Source organism: Pavona decussata, unplaced genomic scaffold (assembly GCF_977016875.1).
Source record: "Pavona decussata unplaced genomic scaffold, jaPavDecu1.1 SCAFFOLD_98, whole genome shotgun sequence".
In the NCBI taxonomy this organism is placed as follows: Eukaryota; Metazoa; Cnidaria; class Anthozoa; order Scleractinia; family Agariciidae; genus Pavona; species Pavona decussata.
This window is the reverse complement of record NW_028145514.1, coordinates 2,191,371-2,208,441: the sequence shown is the minus strand read 5'-3', so window position 1 is coordinate 2,208,441 and position 17,071 is coordinate 2,191,371. Positions and strand designations below refer to the sequence as shown.

The following is a 17,071-nucleotide window of genomic DNA, read 5'->3' as shown; positions in this document are numbered from 1 at the left end:
GTTCTACGGGTATTTCCGTTCTACTCGGAAACCTTCGTCTCGTCGTTGTGTTGCCGATAATCTTTCGGAAAAAGGAAATGGCGGGTTGTGTGAATTTCGATCTTTTCGATGACTAGATGTTTTAAAGCTGAAAATGCAAGAAGACAGCCCAGGTAGGCAGAATAAGCGCATGAGAAATGAGCGTTACAATACCCCAACTAAGCCCAAGCAGTTATCAGTGACGACTGCGAGGCACAAGGCCAAGGAATTCGCTGCCAAAGATGACAAGTCGACCCGCGTCCTGGCGAAACAAGCCCTTTTGAAAGAACTCAACACTCAGTTGATTGTCAAAGCTCAAGGTATTGCTCCACTAAATCGAAATACTGGTGAAAAAAGTGGAAATGATTCAGGTATGGTGAAAGAAATCGAAGGCAAATTTATATCTGTAGAAATATCCCAGAAATGTTCATCATGAGCAATTGGCGGCAAATTTAAAAACTTTGCAAATATCTGATTACCCACCTCCATCATACCGAATTCAAGCTCAATCAAATGACCAAGTGTGATTCAGATTGAGTTTAGCAATGGAAGACAATGGAACCCAAAGAATTTGTGGGGGTTCTCAGAACCCCCACAAATTCTTTGGGTTCGTTTCCGAACCCAGTCCACCAACACAATTGGACAACCTTGAAAATAATCAATCAAAATGATAAATTATGCTAGTTTAGTGAATAAACCCTTTCAGGCGGCTGATTATCTAATCAGAGGGTAGTGCCAAGGCTGAGAGATTGTCGAAAAAAGAACAGTTCTTCAAGAACAACTATGAAATTTTGAGTACAATCTTGTAAGTCAAGGGCAATTCCTTCAATATACCAGCAAGCCAGAAAGGTGATAACCCTCCAATTATTTCCGAAACACACATGCTTTATTGAGGAGATGACAATCCACTTAGTAATGGTCACAACATCCTCCCTGGTAAATAATGTAAGCCGAAAAGTTTACGTGGTTTTATTATGTACATATTGTAGTCAAATAGATACAGTTGTTGACCTCAGAAGCAATCTGATATTGATGTCGATGGTCAGCCACAACTGGCATCAAGTCTAAATTTTTTTGGCAGGCTTCCTTTTCACAACTACTTAAGTTGTATAAATAACTGTGAGTGTCTTTCTTCTATTATCTTAATCTGTTACCCGCAGTTCAAATAATGCAACTTTTTTTCAAATATTTATATTCATTTGGCCAATCTCTATGGGCATATTATGAACTCACTATCTGACCAGCTCCCAGTTGGCTTGATAGCTCAGTTGGTAGAGCACTGCACCGGCATCGCAGAGGTCATGGGTTTGAATCCTGTTCGAGCCTGAATTTTTTCAGGCTTTCTTTTCGCATCTGCTAAGTTACGTAAAGAACTGTGAGGAAACTGTAAGAAAAATGATAACAACAAAAACAACAACAATTTATTAATTTTATTTGTACTCATGCCTTGGTCTACATTAATCTTGATAACAAACATGTGTTTTAAAACTTATCTAACTTATCTAAACTTATATAACAAGGTTTCCCTACATCATTTTCAGATTGTTCTTTTTGGGCAAAATAAATAAACTGTGCAGACACATAACAAATTTTATCACAATAATTTTTCATGATTAAGTTAAATAAAATTTGCTGTCCTAGTACAGAAGGACCCATAGTTGAGATGTTTCCTTGGATACATAATGCATTATAGTTTACCAATCTTAACAAAATTATAATGATTTACAATGTACATGTCTTGGAAAAGCAGAAACCTTACATACATAAATGTACTTTTCAATGCCCTTATGTAGGTAGACCAACATTCTCATAATTTCAAGCATGATTCAAGCTAGGAATAAACTTGGGGTTGCTTTATTAAACAGAGTATTGTAAAAAATCTTTGTTCATTACAGAGTACTTTAAGCCAAGCAAGAAAAGAGGAGAGGAGCAAAAACCTGCTGTTAAATTAGCCTCAAAGATTCCAAGGTGAATATACACTGTGTAACCTTTTAACTTTTCATGTGTATTTATTGTAATTTTCTGGGTAAACCTTTGTCAAACCAGCTTGAAGTTTATCTCTTGTATTTCTGATTATGGTCATGAACCTGAGACAAAGGAAAAGAAAAATCAAACTGGTTTGAACACTTTTACACCAAAAGCAAAAAAAGAAATATTGTGTAAGATTTTTTTTCCCAGTTTGGATTGTGGATTCTTACCTGCAAGAAAACATACACTGTAAGTGTTCCACCTGAGTACACAATGGGCTAGGATTGATCATTGTGCCTACTCGGGTATGAAAATGCTATATATACCAAACAAGTGCCACCAAAATTAAAGTTAAAACTAATGCTAATTAATTTTTTTTTTCGAAAGAAAATTGACAAATTATTTTATATTTGAGCAGAGGGGTGGGATACAAGGCAGTAACTCCACAAAAATCCCTGCACTGAGAGGTGGAAAGAAAAGTTGTGTGCACAGAACAAGCAACAACAACAACAACAAAAAAATCTCTTGCCAAAAGAAAAGGGAGAAAATTATTGTGCAGAGTAATTGCCACTCACCCCCACCCCCCACATAAATCCTACAAATAAAAAAAAATGGTTTGTACACATACCTTCCAATGAAGACCATATCTATGCTACATGTATAATTATATGGATGGTTTTTATTTTGTGTGATTCGCAAGAGGTCAAAATTCAGTAAACTCTAGATACACTTTTATAGATCTATGCCATCATGGCTCAGCTAGCTATGGCTGTTTCCCTTTTGGACTGTCTGCATAAAAGCATTTGGGAAGTATAATGGTGTCTTTTGTTCTTCAGACGAATAGATAGAGCTTCTGCTGGTGCAGCAAACAAGAAACGAGTGAAACCCTTTCCACAACATGAGAAGAAACTCCCCCATCACAAGGCAGCCTTGGCTGATAGAACTGAGGAAATATTTCAAGAAAGCAGAAGAAGGTACATGTAGAGCATACATACATACACCCACAGTCAACTCGCAACGTATGTTGATTCATGATAGTCAATTGCACTTTAAATTTTCTGTATCAGACTCATCAAGCGCTATGGCAGCCATTAACCAAGATCTTAGGAACATCAGTAAATGGTGTGCCAAGAATTCTCGACTTATAAACCCTGAGGAGACAAGATTAGTGGTTGTTGGCTCAGCACAACTTATTAAGAGACTACCTCATATCTTTTTATCCCTGTTGGGCAAAACTATTTCACCAGTTTCGTTTGTTAAGGATCTCGGGATATATTATTGATCAACTTCTTACCTATCATGTACATATCACTAATTAAAAACAGCCTCTAGTTGCATGAGCCAGCTAGTACAGATAAGTAGAATTAAACACCTTTTAGACAAGAAAACACTTTTATTACTTATAAATAGCTTTGTTTTTAGTAAACTATTTTATTGTTCCTCAGTGTGGGAGAACACATCTAAACGTAATCTACACAAACTGCAGTTGGTACAAAATGTTGCTGCCAGAGTTGTATTAGGTTTAAGGAAGTTTGACCATATCTCTCAGGGATAGAGATCACTTAGATGGTTAGATGTTACAAAGAAGGTTGTATTTAATGACTTAGTTTTAGCATTTATATAATTATGTAAATGGCTTGGCTCCAGACTATTTAGGTAAATATTTTGTTAAACGTTCAGCAGTTCACAACAAGAACACAAGGGGATGTAACAATTTTGTGGTCCCCCGATGAAGATTGTCAATGGGACAAAGGGCATTTTACTTTCGGGCTCCAAGAGAATGGAATGGACTAGCAGACAATATTAAGAACATTAAAGAAATTGATGGTTTTAAGCGGACACTTTTTAAGAATATGTTTCATACGAAATAATTTTGAATATATTTTGAACAATTTTGAACATATTTTGAATTTCATTAAATTACTGTAAATAAGTTTTCTTTTCTTAATTATTATGTAATACAGGTAGTTCTTTAACATTGTGGCTGAAAAGCCCAGTTGAAGGGAGTCTTAATAAAGTATGTATATGTATGTATGTACATGTACCATTGTCGATAAAGGCACATTTCAAGTTGATATTCACTCACCATTGAATCCTAATTTATAATGGTCTGAACAAACCCCAAACTATGTGAGTTCCTATTCCCTGCTCCAGTTCAGCAAGGATGGTGCAGTGGTGAGAGTGTCACCAGTGTGACCTGGGATTGGGAATCAAATGTGGGTTGAGTTTATTGTTGGTTGCAATGCTTGCTCTGAGAGGTCTTTCTCTAGGTTTTCTGGTTTTCCCCTCTCCTCAAACCAACATTTTCAAATCCTAATTTGTTTGGAAATCTAAGAGCCTCAGGTTTAGTTAGTCATCAGACTATTAAGTACCACCCTTGAAATTTGATTATTTTATTTATTTATTTATTTATTTATTTTGCCACACCACAAATACAATGTAAACAAAAAAAAATAGAAAAAAAATAGATGTAACAATGGCGAGGAGACGTAAAGGAAGCTATGAAACTTATATTAATTAGGTCTCCTGAGTTATTATTTTACAAGATGAAATAAAAAAAGAAGATAAGAACACGATGACGGATACAATTACAATTTCATACAATTACAACGTCAAACGGAAGTATATATTTCGAAAAGAAAAGCTACAAGATAATGAAAACTACTAATAGTTATTATAGAAAAATGCCTTAAGTGCTTTCTTAAAGGAGATAGAGGAGGACGAGTTGACATTTCGGTACACAAGGAGTTGTAAAATTTAGGTCCCTGGTAAAAAACTGAAAAATTGTTTGATGTTAGTTCGACAAAGAGGCAAACAATATAAATGAGAGTTTCTTGTATGATACGAATGAATTTCTTTCTGTAAGGTGAATTTACTGTCAAATTTTAAAGGAAGGGTACGGTTTTGGTAAGAGTACATGAATAAACCTAATTGAAATAGGTGTATGTCATGAAATTTTAAAATAGCAAGTTTTCTAAAGATTGGACCAGTATGTGCGTAGAAATGGGTTTTAGCTATAGTTCTCACCACTCTTTTCTCAATTCTGAAGAATTTCAAGACGAACAAGGTTAGATTTGTAAGTGGAGGCCCATTATTATTTATTCTATCTTGTGTTAAGTTACAGTAGTAATAACAAAAGTAGACTTATTAAATACATTGCCTTTGTTGTTTGAACTAGTGACATTAGTCTGAATGAAGGAGAGTTTGAGTTTTTGAATTTCTACTGACTGACATGTACATGTGCACATGTAGTAGACTTTGTCATGACATGGTGTTAAACATACGATGCAAAATTTTATAAAAAAGTATCTTATAAATAAAATACTGTATTACTCTAGGTATTTAGCTGAAAAATATGCCGTGATATGGAGGAAGAAAACTTATGGAAGAGTGACCCCTGCCATGGCAAGGTAACAGAATACCATTTATTTTTAATTGTACATAGCTATATTAAGTTGCCCAGTTTGAACTTAAAAGAAGCGAGTCAGTGATTTACATGACCCTCTTTTCATACATGAAGACAACTTAGACAGTTCATATTTTCAGTGTACACTTTTGTGCATTGCTAAATGTGAAACGTGAAACACAGCTTTGTCTTTTTTATTGCATTTGATAATTGAATGGCTTGGTGCATAATCAGCCTGTTGTTTTGGCTCAAATTTGCTTTTTTTGCATGTTACCTTCAAATCCTTCAGGAAGTGTTGCATTGAGAGCTTTTTTTTGTGCTTTGATTGCAGTAAAAACCCATGATAGTGGACAATTTTTATATTTTTCTGCCAAAATGAAGCACAATTGAAGGGCCTCTTTCAAAAGGGGCATATAATAAAAATTATTTTTGGCAGGATCTCACTAAATCTTTACATACAGACTTGTTTTGACATGAAGAATGTTGTTGTTATTTTTTTGCGCCAACTCAATTTTTTGGCTCCCTGTTTTTCTCAAAAACGAAGCAAAAATAGTGAAAAAAAAATCACAGAATGACATTCTTCATGTCAAACCAAGTCCGTATGTAAAGAATTAGAGAGATCCTGCAAAAGAAAAAACAAATCACCCAAAACATTACATTACATGTATGTGACCCTTTTGCAGGAAGTCTTTCAATTTTAAACACATTTGTTTACTTTCTTGTAGGATTTGGTGTGAAAATGGCGTATAGCATACTTTGGTATTTTATTAGCCTCTAGGCTTGAATTCAAAGAGTTGGCTTTAGTTATTACTGCCACATTTAGAAACCCAAGCATCTAAAACAAAAGAGAGCTTTGATGTTTGGTTGATGTCCATTCAATACAAGCAGATAACAAAAGAAATAATTCATTCTGCAAGTGAACAGCTCCAGACAGTCCAGATTCAGGTAGAAGTTCAAGCTTGAAGGTAGAAAAAATATAATGTAGTGAAGTATGTTTCTGACACATGATAACCAGTCAGTCCACCAAATTAAGGCTAAGTTAGGGAAATCTGGATTTAAATACTGGTCACCGATCCCTCTGCTGGCGGCTGTCCTCATTTGCAGTGTGTATTTTACTTTCTGACAGGATCCATTATGAGAGGAAGCTGAAGCAACACGCACTTGAGGTGTGGCAAGATATCTGGTGGTCAGGACGCAAAGGGTGGAAACTAAATGTGAGAGCTGATTATCACAACAGGTTAGTATATGCTTTGTCAGCTGAAGTCAGCTCAAAAATGCATGAGACTTTAGGCATGTACAGTTTAAGTCGCATATTTTTGACATTAATGTGTGGTTACTGTTTATCTTGTCCCATGTTGCATGTGCAGAAATTGATCACCAACCCACAAGTAGGTGTCAGTCGGAGAAGTCTGGGTGAATTTTAAAGTGAAAAGTGTTCCCTAGGGTTTACATCTTTTGTAACTGGTATTCATTTGCTGTGTAGTTCATGGAAAAATACTTATTGCAGTCCTCTATGAAACTGACCATTGACATTGCTTTGCATGGATTAGATCTTAGGAATCTGCATCACATACTTTACACGAACACTGTACCAAATACTTGATGTCATTGATTCTAAGATCGTATTGAAAAAATTAATAATTTATTAGTAGGGGTTCTTTTGATACTGCCCAACACAAGTCAAATGACCACTTGTCAGGTAACATAATCAATTCTGCATGCATTGTGTACCTATGTTCTGTTTAAGGTTGGTTGGCTGTCTGATGTGGATATTCGAGGATATGGTAATTATTTTCCAGGTATAGACTGTGGCAAAAAGCTTGGAGAGCTTGGAGAGAGTATGTCAAATATTGCAAAGCAAAGAAGGCAAAAGACAAGTTGGCTCATCACCAGGGTATGCAAAAGCTAGTTTTCTTGTAAAGAACAGCCAAATGTATGTAATATTATTATGTTTAACGTGGAAAGAACGCACTCCTAATTATACAGATTGGAGTTGAGATTGTATGGGACAACGTTGATTGCCCTTGTGAATGAATGGATCTTGAGACGTGTATTTGGCATCCCCTGCACATTTTGCAGGGGCGAATGACATCATCACCAACTTGCAAAAGAGAGAGAGCCTGGAATCGGGATCATCGAAGGCACTCCCTAATCTTGGATTATTTGTTACTGGTATACAGTGTACATGTACCAAATATGTTGTATATCAACTTGAGTAACGTATAGGAGTTGTATTGTATATCCCATTAAGCTCCCTCTTTGATTTATGCGTCATGGAAATATTAATAGAAATTGAATGTTATTCTATGCATGTTATCTTTGTAAAGCACACCATGCAGTGCTTGAAAAATGTTGGTCAGGCTGGAGAGAATATGTAAGAATCAGGAGAAGCAAACAACAGCTTACTGATCAGGCCTTGGACTTAGCTCAGGAACAACTAAAAAGGTACAAAATAGTCATTAAATAAATATGTTTTTACACTTGTGTAACATGTACTTGACTGTGGCAAGAAAATCAAGAAAATCAAGAGAATCAAGTAATAATTTTATTAAGGGATTGATACCAGTTTTGCCTTCTCTACTGCGAAAGACTACACATTTCGTGTCAGGCCTGAGTTTGGGGATGCTCCCATTATTGCAAGAAAAAGAAATCTTTCATACAATAGGCACGGTTAAAATTTTACAAGAGGTTGTTAATCAGTCTGTTTACACATTGCATTTGATTGACCCCTACGGCGTTATGTTCTAATTCAGTATTTATGAATTCCTCTGACCCTATAGGAGAGCATGGGAACGATGGCTTACACAGCTAGAATTCAAGCAAAAGTTAAAATACATGGATCTTGAAGCCTTGGAATTCTGGGCAAGCAATTTAATGACCAAGGTATTTTTCAGATTTCAAATTGAAAAGTTTATGTTTCTTATCAAAAAAGGCTTCCTTCCTGATGCATTCAAAGAATTGTTTTTGCTTACAAGTCATATTCATCGTTACTATACTAGACATTGTAATTCCGTTTACTTATTTCCACGTAGAATGAAAATCAGACAGTTTGCAAAAAAACGTTTTCGAGGACCTAAACTGTTTAATTCCTTTAATTCAGAAATTCAGAATGTTGAGAGCATTTCTCTGTTTAAATCTAAACTAAAATCATTTGTCCTAAATGGACTACTCCTGTTTTGAATGTGTTGTTTTATGTTTTGCTGCCTGTGTGTGTTTGATTGTGTACTTGCTTTTTACGTAAATGCATTGATAAATTAAATACGTTACGCCTAAAATCCCGATTTCAAAGTTGTAATTTTTTCTGAGGAGCCTGTAGCTCGTATAAGTCCCAATGGTTTCTCTATGGGCATCCTCGCCATATGTTTCTTTCTCTTTTGTTATTCATTTATCTTTTATATTCTAACATATATTTATCTTGTAATGATGTGAAAGAATAATGGTCAAAAAAAAAAAAACGGAAACTGAAGCAGAACATACAAAATTATGATAGATGTATCTTTTCCAGTCAGTGACACAGGTGCACTCCTAAAAAGAAAATCCAAGTTTTCTCAGCAGGAGTCGAACCTAAGACCTTCCGATTACTAGTTCGGATGCTCAGCCACTGAGCTACAGGAGACTGTCCCCTGTAGCTCAGTGATAGAGCATCCGAACTAGTAATCGGAAGGTCATAGGTTCGACTAATGTGGGAAGGAATTTTCTTTTTCCGAGTTTGCCTGTCACTGACTTAAAAAATACATGTGTATCTATCATTAATTTTATTCACCAGGCTTAAAATATACCATCACATTTATTTCACACATACCACGCATCAACATTCAAATCCTAGCAGTGTGCTTAGCTGCCACGAGTCTCCTGTAGCTCAGTGATAGGGCGCCCGTGTGCAATGGTTACTGTGAAAGTCGCTAAGTTTTACAAAGAAAGTTTTGCTACTTATACTTGGATTGTAAGGCACAAAAATGCGTTGCATGCTGCAGCTTGTCTTGGGATTTTGTGATAAGAAGAAGAATACCTGGCCTTGCCTGTAACTTGCAAGTTACAGAGAGGCGATGGCCTAACAGTTTCTGATACAAATAAAGGAGAAGTCATCTTCAAGGTCAAGACAAAGTGGAAAGTGGATCGTTTGCTTGTTGACATGTTATTAGTTGTGAATACTCGAAAGAGTAATTTTTCAATATTTTGACGTCTTTGGTTATGCTTGTGTGGTTTCATTGATAATGTGTATAATTAAATCATATAATTTTTATAAACTGCAGTGGAAAGAAGTAAAGAGAAAGCGATGTTCGAAGGTTAATAAGCCAGTAATTATAAAAGTAACATTTAGGTCTTAATGGGATTTCTGACGGACGATGGTTAGTTTGTTTAATTCGGTTTATTCCATGGTATTAAATGAGAAAACGTTTCCCCAACATTTTCGATCCAGGGAATGTCGTTTTACACTCAAAAACATTCAATCACTTTCAAGGCTAACAAATTACTCGGATACTGAAAACGTTTGGCCAACGCTACGCCCCTGGTTTCTACTCTTCTGCACGAAAGACCACTTGGAGTGCAGATCAGGCGTGTTGAGAAGTAAGCAGCAATTGAGATGGATTCTTAAGACTGGGGTTAGTGATACGTGGTATAAGGAAAGGCTGCTCTCTCTCTCTCTCTCTCTCTTGACTTGTTACCAATGACCTACGTCTTCAGAGAAGTTAAAGACCTTCGTTTTAAAACAGTTTATGCGGATGTACGTGTATTGCCTTGAACGTTAAAGACTATTGTTATTTTATTAACCATGGTCAAAAAGTCAGACTCCACGAACTCTCCAGGAGTAAGATCTTCGCAATCAGTTCACCGCTTCCCTTTTTATAAAATCAGCACTTTTCAATCTATACGGTATATGAATTAGCTCTTCCGTGTCTATCCTTGTACCCCCATCAGAATGATGTGAATAACACAATATTGTCACATGTTTGCCAGGCTTAAAATATACCATCACATTTATTCCATTTTGTCATCAGTTTTCATGGACTTTGTGTACCGTTCACGCACCGCTTTCATTTGGAGCTCCGTCATCGTCACATTTGACTGTTTTGTAACCATAAATAAAGTTGTAAAAAGAAACAATAAACAACTACAACAACAATAAGCCAAAAAACAAAACAGTTGGCTGAAAGTTAACTGAAGGATTACTTATACAGACGGCTGACGGATGAGTGAGATTGTATAATGAGCATTACAGCTGATAAGCAGTGGAATGGCAAGTGTAGAGCAATAATTGGCAAAACTGAGCAAAGAAGCATCGTCGTCAGTCAGTGAAGATGCTTTTCAATAAGTCGTTATAAATGCAAACGCAAATTATGAAAGAGTAAATAGCCGGGAAACGGGAAATGGAAGACAAGTCATTTCCAAAAAGTAGACAAGTGGCTGAGACACGTCCATTTGTTCGCGTTTCCGTTGCAATCTGAGTTCGCATTCGCCTGTGAATAGTTGAGCCCACATTGTAATAGTAATTACGGTTGTTTTAATCGCATGCCGAAGATTCGCCAATTTCAGGCTCAACGTAACGAGACTGTTACTTTGAAATTGTAAGTATATTCTCCAGCTTTCCTGTCTGTTGCTAGGTTTCAGTGAGGTTTGTCCCTGTCATCAGTGCTTCGAGGCTTAGTGGATTTCATAAGATATAAATTGTTTTGTTTGTAAGATAGACATTGTAAGCGTGCAAGGTTTTGGCCTGTTCTGGTTTATCAAGGCCCTATATTTGCAAGAGTCTCTGTTGACTGTGCAGAAACAATTATCGGTTTGGCGTTTTAATGCTTGGTTTAGAGCATCTGGGAGTGCAGAAAAGGGGATGGCGATTTTCGATATCTGAAAAAAAAGGGGTTTTTTTTACCTGAAATTATTATTATTTTTTTTATTCTTTTTATCTTTTCTGGCTCTTTCTTGTCTCGTGCCTACCGTCATGTGCCAATTAAAATCTGTTCGCGGAGATTCCGAAGTAAAAAGAACAGAGAGTGATAACATAGGTGCGATTACACACTGACCACGGTAAATAGCATTTCCCATGGTAGATTATCCCGCGGTACATCACACTTGGGCTTTAGCATACCGTGTTAAACAGTGCTAACACGCGATTTGTGATTTGCCAAGGTACAAAAATATAGCGGCAACGGCGCTAGTGAAACCTGCGAAGAAAGACCACTTTTCCTTTGCGGTTCCATGTTGATGTTAAACGGAACATCGTAATTGGCTCTTGTACCTTGGACATCAAAACGCCATTGCAACTTACCACGTTAGTTGACGTTACACCTGTAAATGTCATGGGCGCTTCGTGTGATCTTTTTGACGTATCCATGGATATATACCTCGGGAAATGTCGGTCACACTCACTAATGCAGTTTCCTGTGATGAAAGGGTCATTTACCACGGTTAAAGTGCCCCGTGTAACCGCACCTAAATTATGATAAGTCCCAGGTTACGCGAGTGACGGTTTGTTCTTTGAAATAAATATATGCCGTATTGAAGTTATATTTTTACCACAACTGTTTCTAATCTCGCAATCTGATTGGCTAATTTTCCGTTGTCGATAAGAGTCTAGACAACGCTGCTCGCGTCAATCAGCGCGCGGAAATTTTGACAGTTATTGTAAAATTTTTCTTTGACGTTGATATTGTGGTAAAAAACAAATCGAATGTGGTTTGGCGTTGTCTGTACTCTTATCGAAAACGATATTCGTCATCACAGTGGTCAAAATTTGTCCACAACATTTTGGCCACTGTGATGACGAATATCGTTGTCGATAAGAGTACAGACAACGCCAAACCACATTCGATTTGTTAAATTCAAAGGTTTTATGCGAGTGTATACGCGTTGTCTCTGGGAGGACTGGGGATGATTTTTGTTGGACCCAGTCTCTGCTCTGTTCGCACAGCAAACGAAGATCGAATGATTCCACGTTTGCCTTGTTTCTTGGCGGCGGCTAATTTGTTTGTAGGAAAAGGACGCTTATTTCATGCCATAAGAGGAAGTCAGCGACCAAAGGTAATGGAGTACTTGTTTTGAGTAGTGTCTTTGTCAAACAGACCCACATGACATGGTACAAGTTACGTAACCTATCTCTGTCGCTTTGTCACAACATAAGCTTATTTCATTCTTTTTCTTGTGGTATAGATGAAAAATAGTCCTAAAGCTTACTACCCTGCGAGCAGAGGCCCTTCGATCTTCCTTGATAAGTCCCTTCCTCTTCCCGACTTATCTAGGAAGATCGAAGGGCCTCTGCTCGCAGGGTAAAAGCTTACTAGAAATAAATAGATAAATGATGAAGGAAGCATTTTGGCTGTTACTGAACCGTTTTTACGCAAACTTCTGTGGACATAAATAATGCTAAACCTTGAAGATTTACTGGAATTGATGATTGATCGATCGATTGATTAGTGAACAACTTAGTGATTTATTTTTCTGCTTGTTTGCCTGTTTCATTATTTATTTACATATTTTGGTTCATTTTTACACTGATTTTTTTTCAATGTTTCCTACGTGGTTCAGTTCATTTTTAAATTACGTCATTTTTGTTATAACAGGTAGGATCTACCATGGATACCAAAACTGCCAGTTCTGTTGTGATCTACCTTATGCGCAATGACCTGCGTGTTCATGACAATGAATGCTTGAGCTGGGTCCAGCAGAATGCAGACTTTGTGGTGCCTTTGTTTTGCTTTGACAAAACCATCTTTGGTGACAGTGCCTTGACATGGCATTTCAAATTTGCAAAGACAGCTATTCACAGAGCAAGATTCATTCTTGAGAGTGCAACTGACTTGAGAGAATCATTGAGGAAAGGCGGAAGTGATCTGTTAGTGCGCAGTGGGTTGACAACCAAAGAGGCAGTTTCTGAAATTATCCATCTTTGTCATCAAGAAAGCAAGGGGAATCTTTCACTGGTGTATCAAAGGGAAATCACTAAGGAGGAAACAGATGTTGAAGATGAGTTATTGAAACTCTGCAAAAAAGAAAATGTCACTGTGAAGTCCTTTTGGGGCTTGACTTTGTACCATTTGGAAGATCTTCCATTGCCATCAGTACGCTCTTTACCAGACACTTACACTGAGTTTCGAAAAAATGTTGAAGCCAGATCCAGGGTGCGACCCTTAATTCCACTACCTGAGAGGCTAAAACCACTGCCAGCTGCTATCACAAGTGATCATGTAGGTAGAATTCCAACTCTAGAGGAACTTGTGAATGATCACTCGACAACAGACACAAGGACAGCATTCCCATTTCATGGAGGCGAAACTGCTGCACTTGAGAGGATTAATCATTATCTCTGGGGCACAGACCATGTTGCTAGATACAAAGAGACTCGTAATGGGCTCATTGGATCAGATTACTCAACAAAGTTAAGCCCTTGGTTGGCTGTTGGTGCTATCTCTCCTCGCAAAGTCTTTGATTGTGTCAAAAGGTATGAAAATGAACGTACAGCCAACCAGTCAACTTACTGGGTGATCTTTGAGCTTATGTGGCGGGATTACTTCAAATTTGTCAGTTTCAAGTATGGAGATTCTATCTTTTACTTGTCTGGCATAATGAAGAAAAAAGGGTTGGCATGGAAGCAAGACATGCCTGTCTTTGACCAATGGCGTTATGGGCAGACTGGGGTTCCATTTGTCGATGCCAACATGAGGGAGCTACTCCATACTGGTTGGATGTCCAATCGTGGGCGACAAAATGTTGCAAGCTTCTTGGTCAAAGATCTAGGCCTTGATTGGCGCCTTGGAGCTGAGTGGTTCGAATCTCTTCTTCTTGATCATGATGTGTCCAGCAACTATGGCAACTGGAATTATTCTGCAGGAATTGGCAACGACCCACGAGAAAATCGAAAATTTAACATGATTAAGCAGGCCATTGATTATGATCCAGAGGGAGACTTTGTGAGACTCTGGGTTCCAGAACTCGCTGGGATTAAGGGAGCCAAGATTCACACACCCTGGATGCTGTCGCTGTCAGAACTGAGGGTGGCTGGAGTAGGTCTTGGTGAAAGCTATCCACGACCATTAGTTAATCCACCTGAGTGGAGCCGGCACACCTCAAAGGTTAAAGGCACAGGGAAGTCTCAAAGAGCGCAGCACAGGGGAATTGATTTCTATTTCAAGTCTCCGAAGGATGCCAGCTCGTCAAAGAAAAGACGCTAGAAATTTTACTGACATCAACTGGTAGCTCTCTTAATATTCGTTTTGACTGAGGCTGCCAAAGAGCTAACCATACCTTGAATATTACAACTCGGGAACAAAAACAGCAACAAAAAGATGATAATGTATATGTAGTTTGCACTGTATATACTTTTAGGCATAGACTTGAAAATGTTCAATCCTTGTTTTATTGCATTTAGTAAAGCCATGAGGAGGTGTACTTATTGAATTGAAATTTTGTGATGTTTCTACAGTAAAGAAATTGTATCTTAAAGTAATTTCTATTTGCTTGGGTTAACAATATTCTAATGTTTTTTTTAGTCATGCCTTTCTTCTTCAGGGTAATGATAAAGATTGAGCCTTCTTAAAAAGTGTATTTCTAACATTCTCTTTAATTGTACAACCTTTTCTGCATTGTTGTTGTACATGACCGACCCTGTCAACAAAGATGATTAAGAAAGTAAATAAATAGAACAAGAATATTAATATTTATTATGAAAGCCTGCTTCCTTTCCTAGACTTTTTGGTTCTTTATTCCAATGCATGTTTACTCCTTCTGTGAACAGAAAACCTAGAAATGTACGGAAAGTAAAAATGAAGCAAATGTTATACAAGATGATGGCATGGCATTTTTGACATGTGAAGTATTAATTTACAAGATTCAGCTGGCATGTTTAGAAAAATATTTTATTGTTACTGAAAGCACCACCCAAGGATTAATTTCTATCTACAGCTGTATATCAGAAACTAGTTTGACCTTTGTGTTCAATCAATATTATTGTACAATGTTCTCAAATGAAAAAAAAAATCAATTATGGTTCTGGTTGGGTACTATTCCCCCAGTTTCCTGTCTTGCACAGTAATTTGTACTCAACCAAAGTGAAATTTGATGCTTTTTTTACACCCTAAACATCAGGGGAAGAAAAATTGATGAGGAATTTCTTGTATTTTCATATGCGAACAACATGAAGATTTGATCAAGAAATTCAAAACATTTTGGTCATACACACTTTAGTGAATAAAGATAAACTACATGTAAGAGTCTTGTGTGGTGCCAGTTCCTGCCCCATCTACTTAAGGTGTTGTTATTTTCAGAATGTTGGGAGTAGGGGGGGGGAGGGGGGAGGGGTTATGGACCAGGGCCCAGTTGTTTGAAAGCTGATTAACGCCAATCCCCAATTAAAATTTAACTGAGATTTTAATTTCACTCTTTAAAAATGTTTTTTTTTTTTAAAGTTAAGTTGAAAATAATGGTAAAAAAGGTCTAAATAATTAAACTCAAATCAAAGTTCAGATCAACCCAGGATTAGCTTAATCAGGCTTTGAGCATCTGGGCCCAACCAGAAAGCCTTGTGTGTTGGGGGTGGATGATGGGTATGGATATTTTCTGGAATAAAAGTTGGTACACAGAAAAAAATATCACTTCTGTTGGCCTTCTGTACAGGAAGCTGAAAACTCCACTGAAACCCAACTAAAGTTTGGATAAGGGTGTGCCATGTGTCAAACTAAACCTTGACCTTGTTTATGGCAAAACATTCACACTTAACTATACCCTGTTAAAACTTGGGTTAATAAAAGCCACTGTTTACAGTAACGTCAAATTAATACAGGGCTCAAGGTTGGATGAATGTTGAAGAAAATAGGCCTTTTGCAACAATTGGCTATGTGATCAATTACCATAAAACTTTTAGCTGGAGCTAAATTATTTCCAGGAATGGAAAGAGCATGATTGTTTCAATAAGCAAGAACACAAATGTTCAGACCAGTGCCATACAAAGGTGATTGAGATTTTGCAACAGTTTGAATACTTGTGAAATTAGATTTTTTTTGTGTGAAGGTGCAAAGGCATTGGCATCCAAATACAACTTCTACTCTTATTTGTTTCATAAAGTTGGTGCAATATTACTGTATGAAATAAAAAGTGTGAAAAATTAATCATAATTTATGAACAAATTTCAAGCTGTAATATGACAATGGAGAGATTTTATGGCAGTTTGAGTGTTCAAAAATTTACAAGGATTTGTAAGGAAAAGCAGTGAAGCATGACTGGAGGGCAAGGATCCTTCTTCCAGTACAAATCCTACTAAATTCAAAAAGGCAAATAGAATTCCATCTTTTCAGATATAAGCCTGAAATTTTGCATGCTTGCTAATTTTTATATGCTTTTTCCATAATTTCCTGACAAATCATTTCTCCAAAATTATGGATTAGTGGCATGTTAATGGAAGTAGTCATGAGATCAACTGCCGACGTTGCAAAAGGCTGGGAGGGAACCTAAGTTTTACAAGCGCCATGGTTTTTATTAGGTTCCCTCGCCACTTCTTTTCTATCTTTTATACTTTAATCACTGTAACTTTGTAATCATTGTAATTTATGAATCATTGTAACTTAATTATGTGTGGCGGTGGCAAATAAACTAAAATAAAAAAGTATAAAAAGGTCTATTGGGAAATTATGTTTTTAAACGCACTGTCTGTGACAGTGTGATGAAAAATCCCATACACTTTTAATGTAC

At 37.0% G+C, this 17,071-nt stretch overlaps 2 protein-coding genes across 3 annotated transcripts in view; both read left to right on the top strand.

Annotated features, from left to right (window-relative positions):
- Window positions 1-44: 44 nt before the first annotated feature.
- Window positions 45-17,071, top strand: part of LOC146472619 (protein SFI1 homolog) — a 97,188-nt gene continuing 80,161 nt past the window's right edge. The window contains exons 1-8 of one of the 2 annotated variants that reach the window (XM_085119353.1): window positions 45-389; window positions 1,914-1,986; window positions 2,823-2,960; window positions 5,325-5,396; window positions 6,519-6,629; window positions 7,192-7,286; window positions 7,720-7,837; window positions 8,173-8,275. In XM_085119353.1, coding sequence (XP_084975479.1) covers window positions 134-389; window positions 1,914-1,986; window positions 2,823-2,960; window positions 5,325-5,396; window positions 6,519-6,629; window positions 7,192-7,286; window positions 7,720-7,837; window positions 8,173-8,275 — 966 coding nt within the window. In that variant the 5' untranslated portion in view covers window positions 45-133. The remainder of the gene's footprint in view (window positions 390-1,913; window positions 1,987-2,822; window positions 2,961-5,324; window positions 5,397-6,518; window positions 6,630-7,191; window positions 7,287-7,719; window positions 7,838-8,172; window positions 8,276-17,071) is intronic. The other variant, XM_085119352.1, reaches the window with a different exon arrangement.
- LOC146472625 (cryptochrome DASH-like) lies at window positions 12,263-15,602 on the top strand. The gene is made up of 2 exons (XM_085119379.1): window positions 12,263-12,412; window positions 12,952-15,602. Exons 1-2 carry the CDS (start codon window positions 12,263-12,265, stop codon window positions 14,557-14,559), a joined length of 1,758 nt encoding a protein of 585 aa, XP_084975505.1. The 3' UTR covers window positions 14,560-15,602.

What these genes read in the sequence shown, in the direction of transcription:
- LOC146472625 (XM_085119379.1), top strand. Translation starts at nt 12,263, where the DNA reads ATGATTTTTGTTGGACCCAGTCTCTGCTCTGTTCGCACAGCAAACGAA. An exon ending in GAGGAAGTCAGCGACCAAAG is followed by an intron (nt 12,413 to 12,951) that starts GTAATGGAGTAC and finishes TTGTTATAACAG; the next exon opens with GTAGGATCTACCATGGATAC.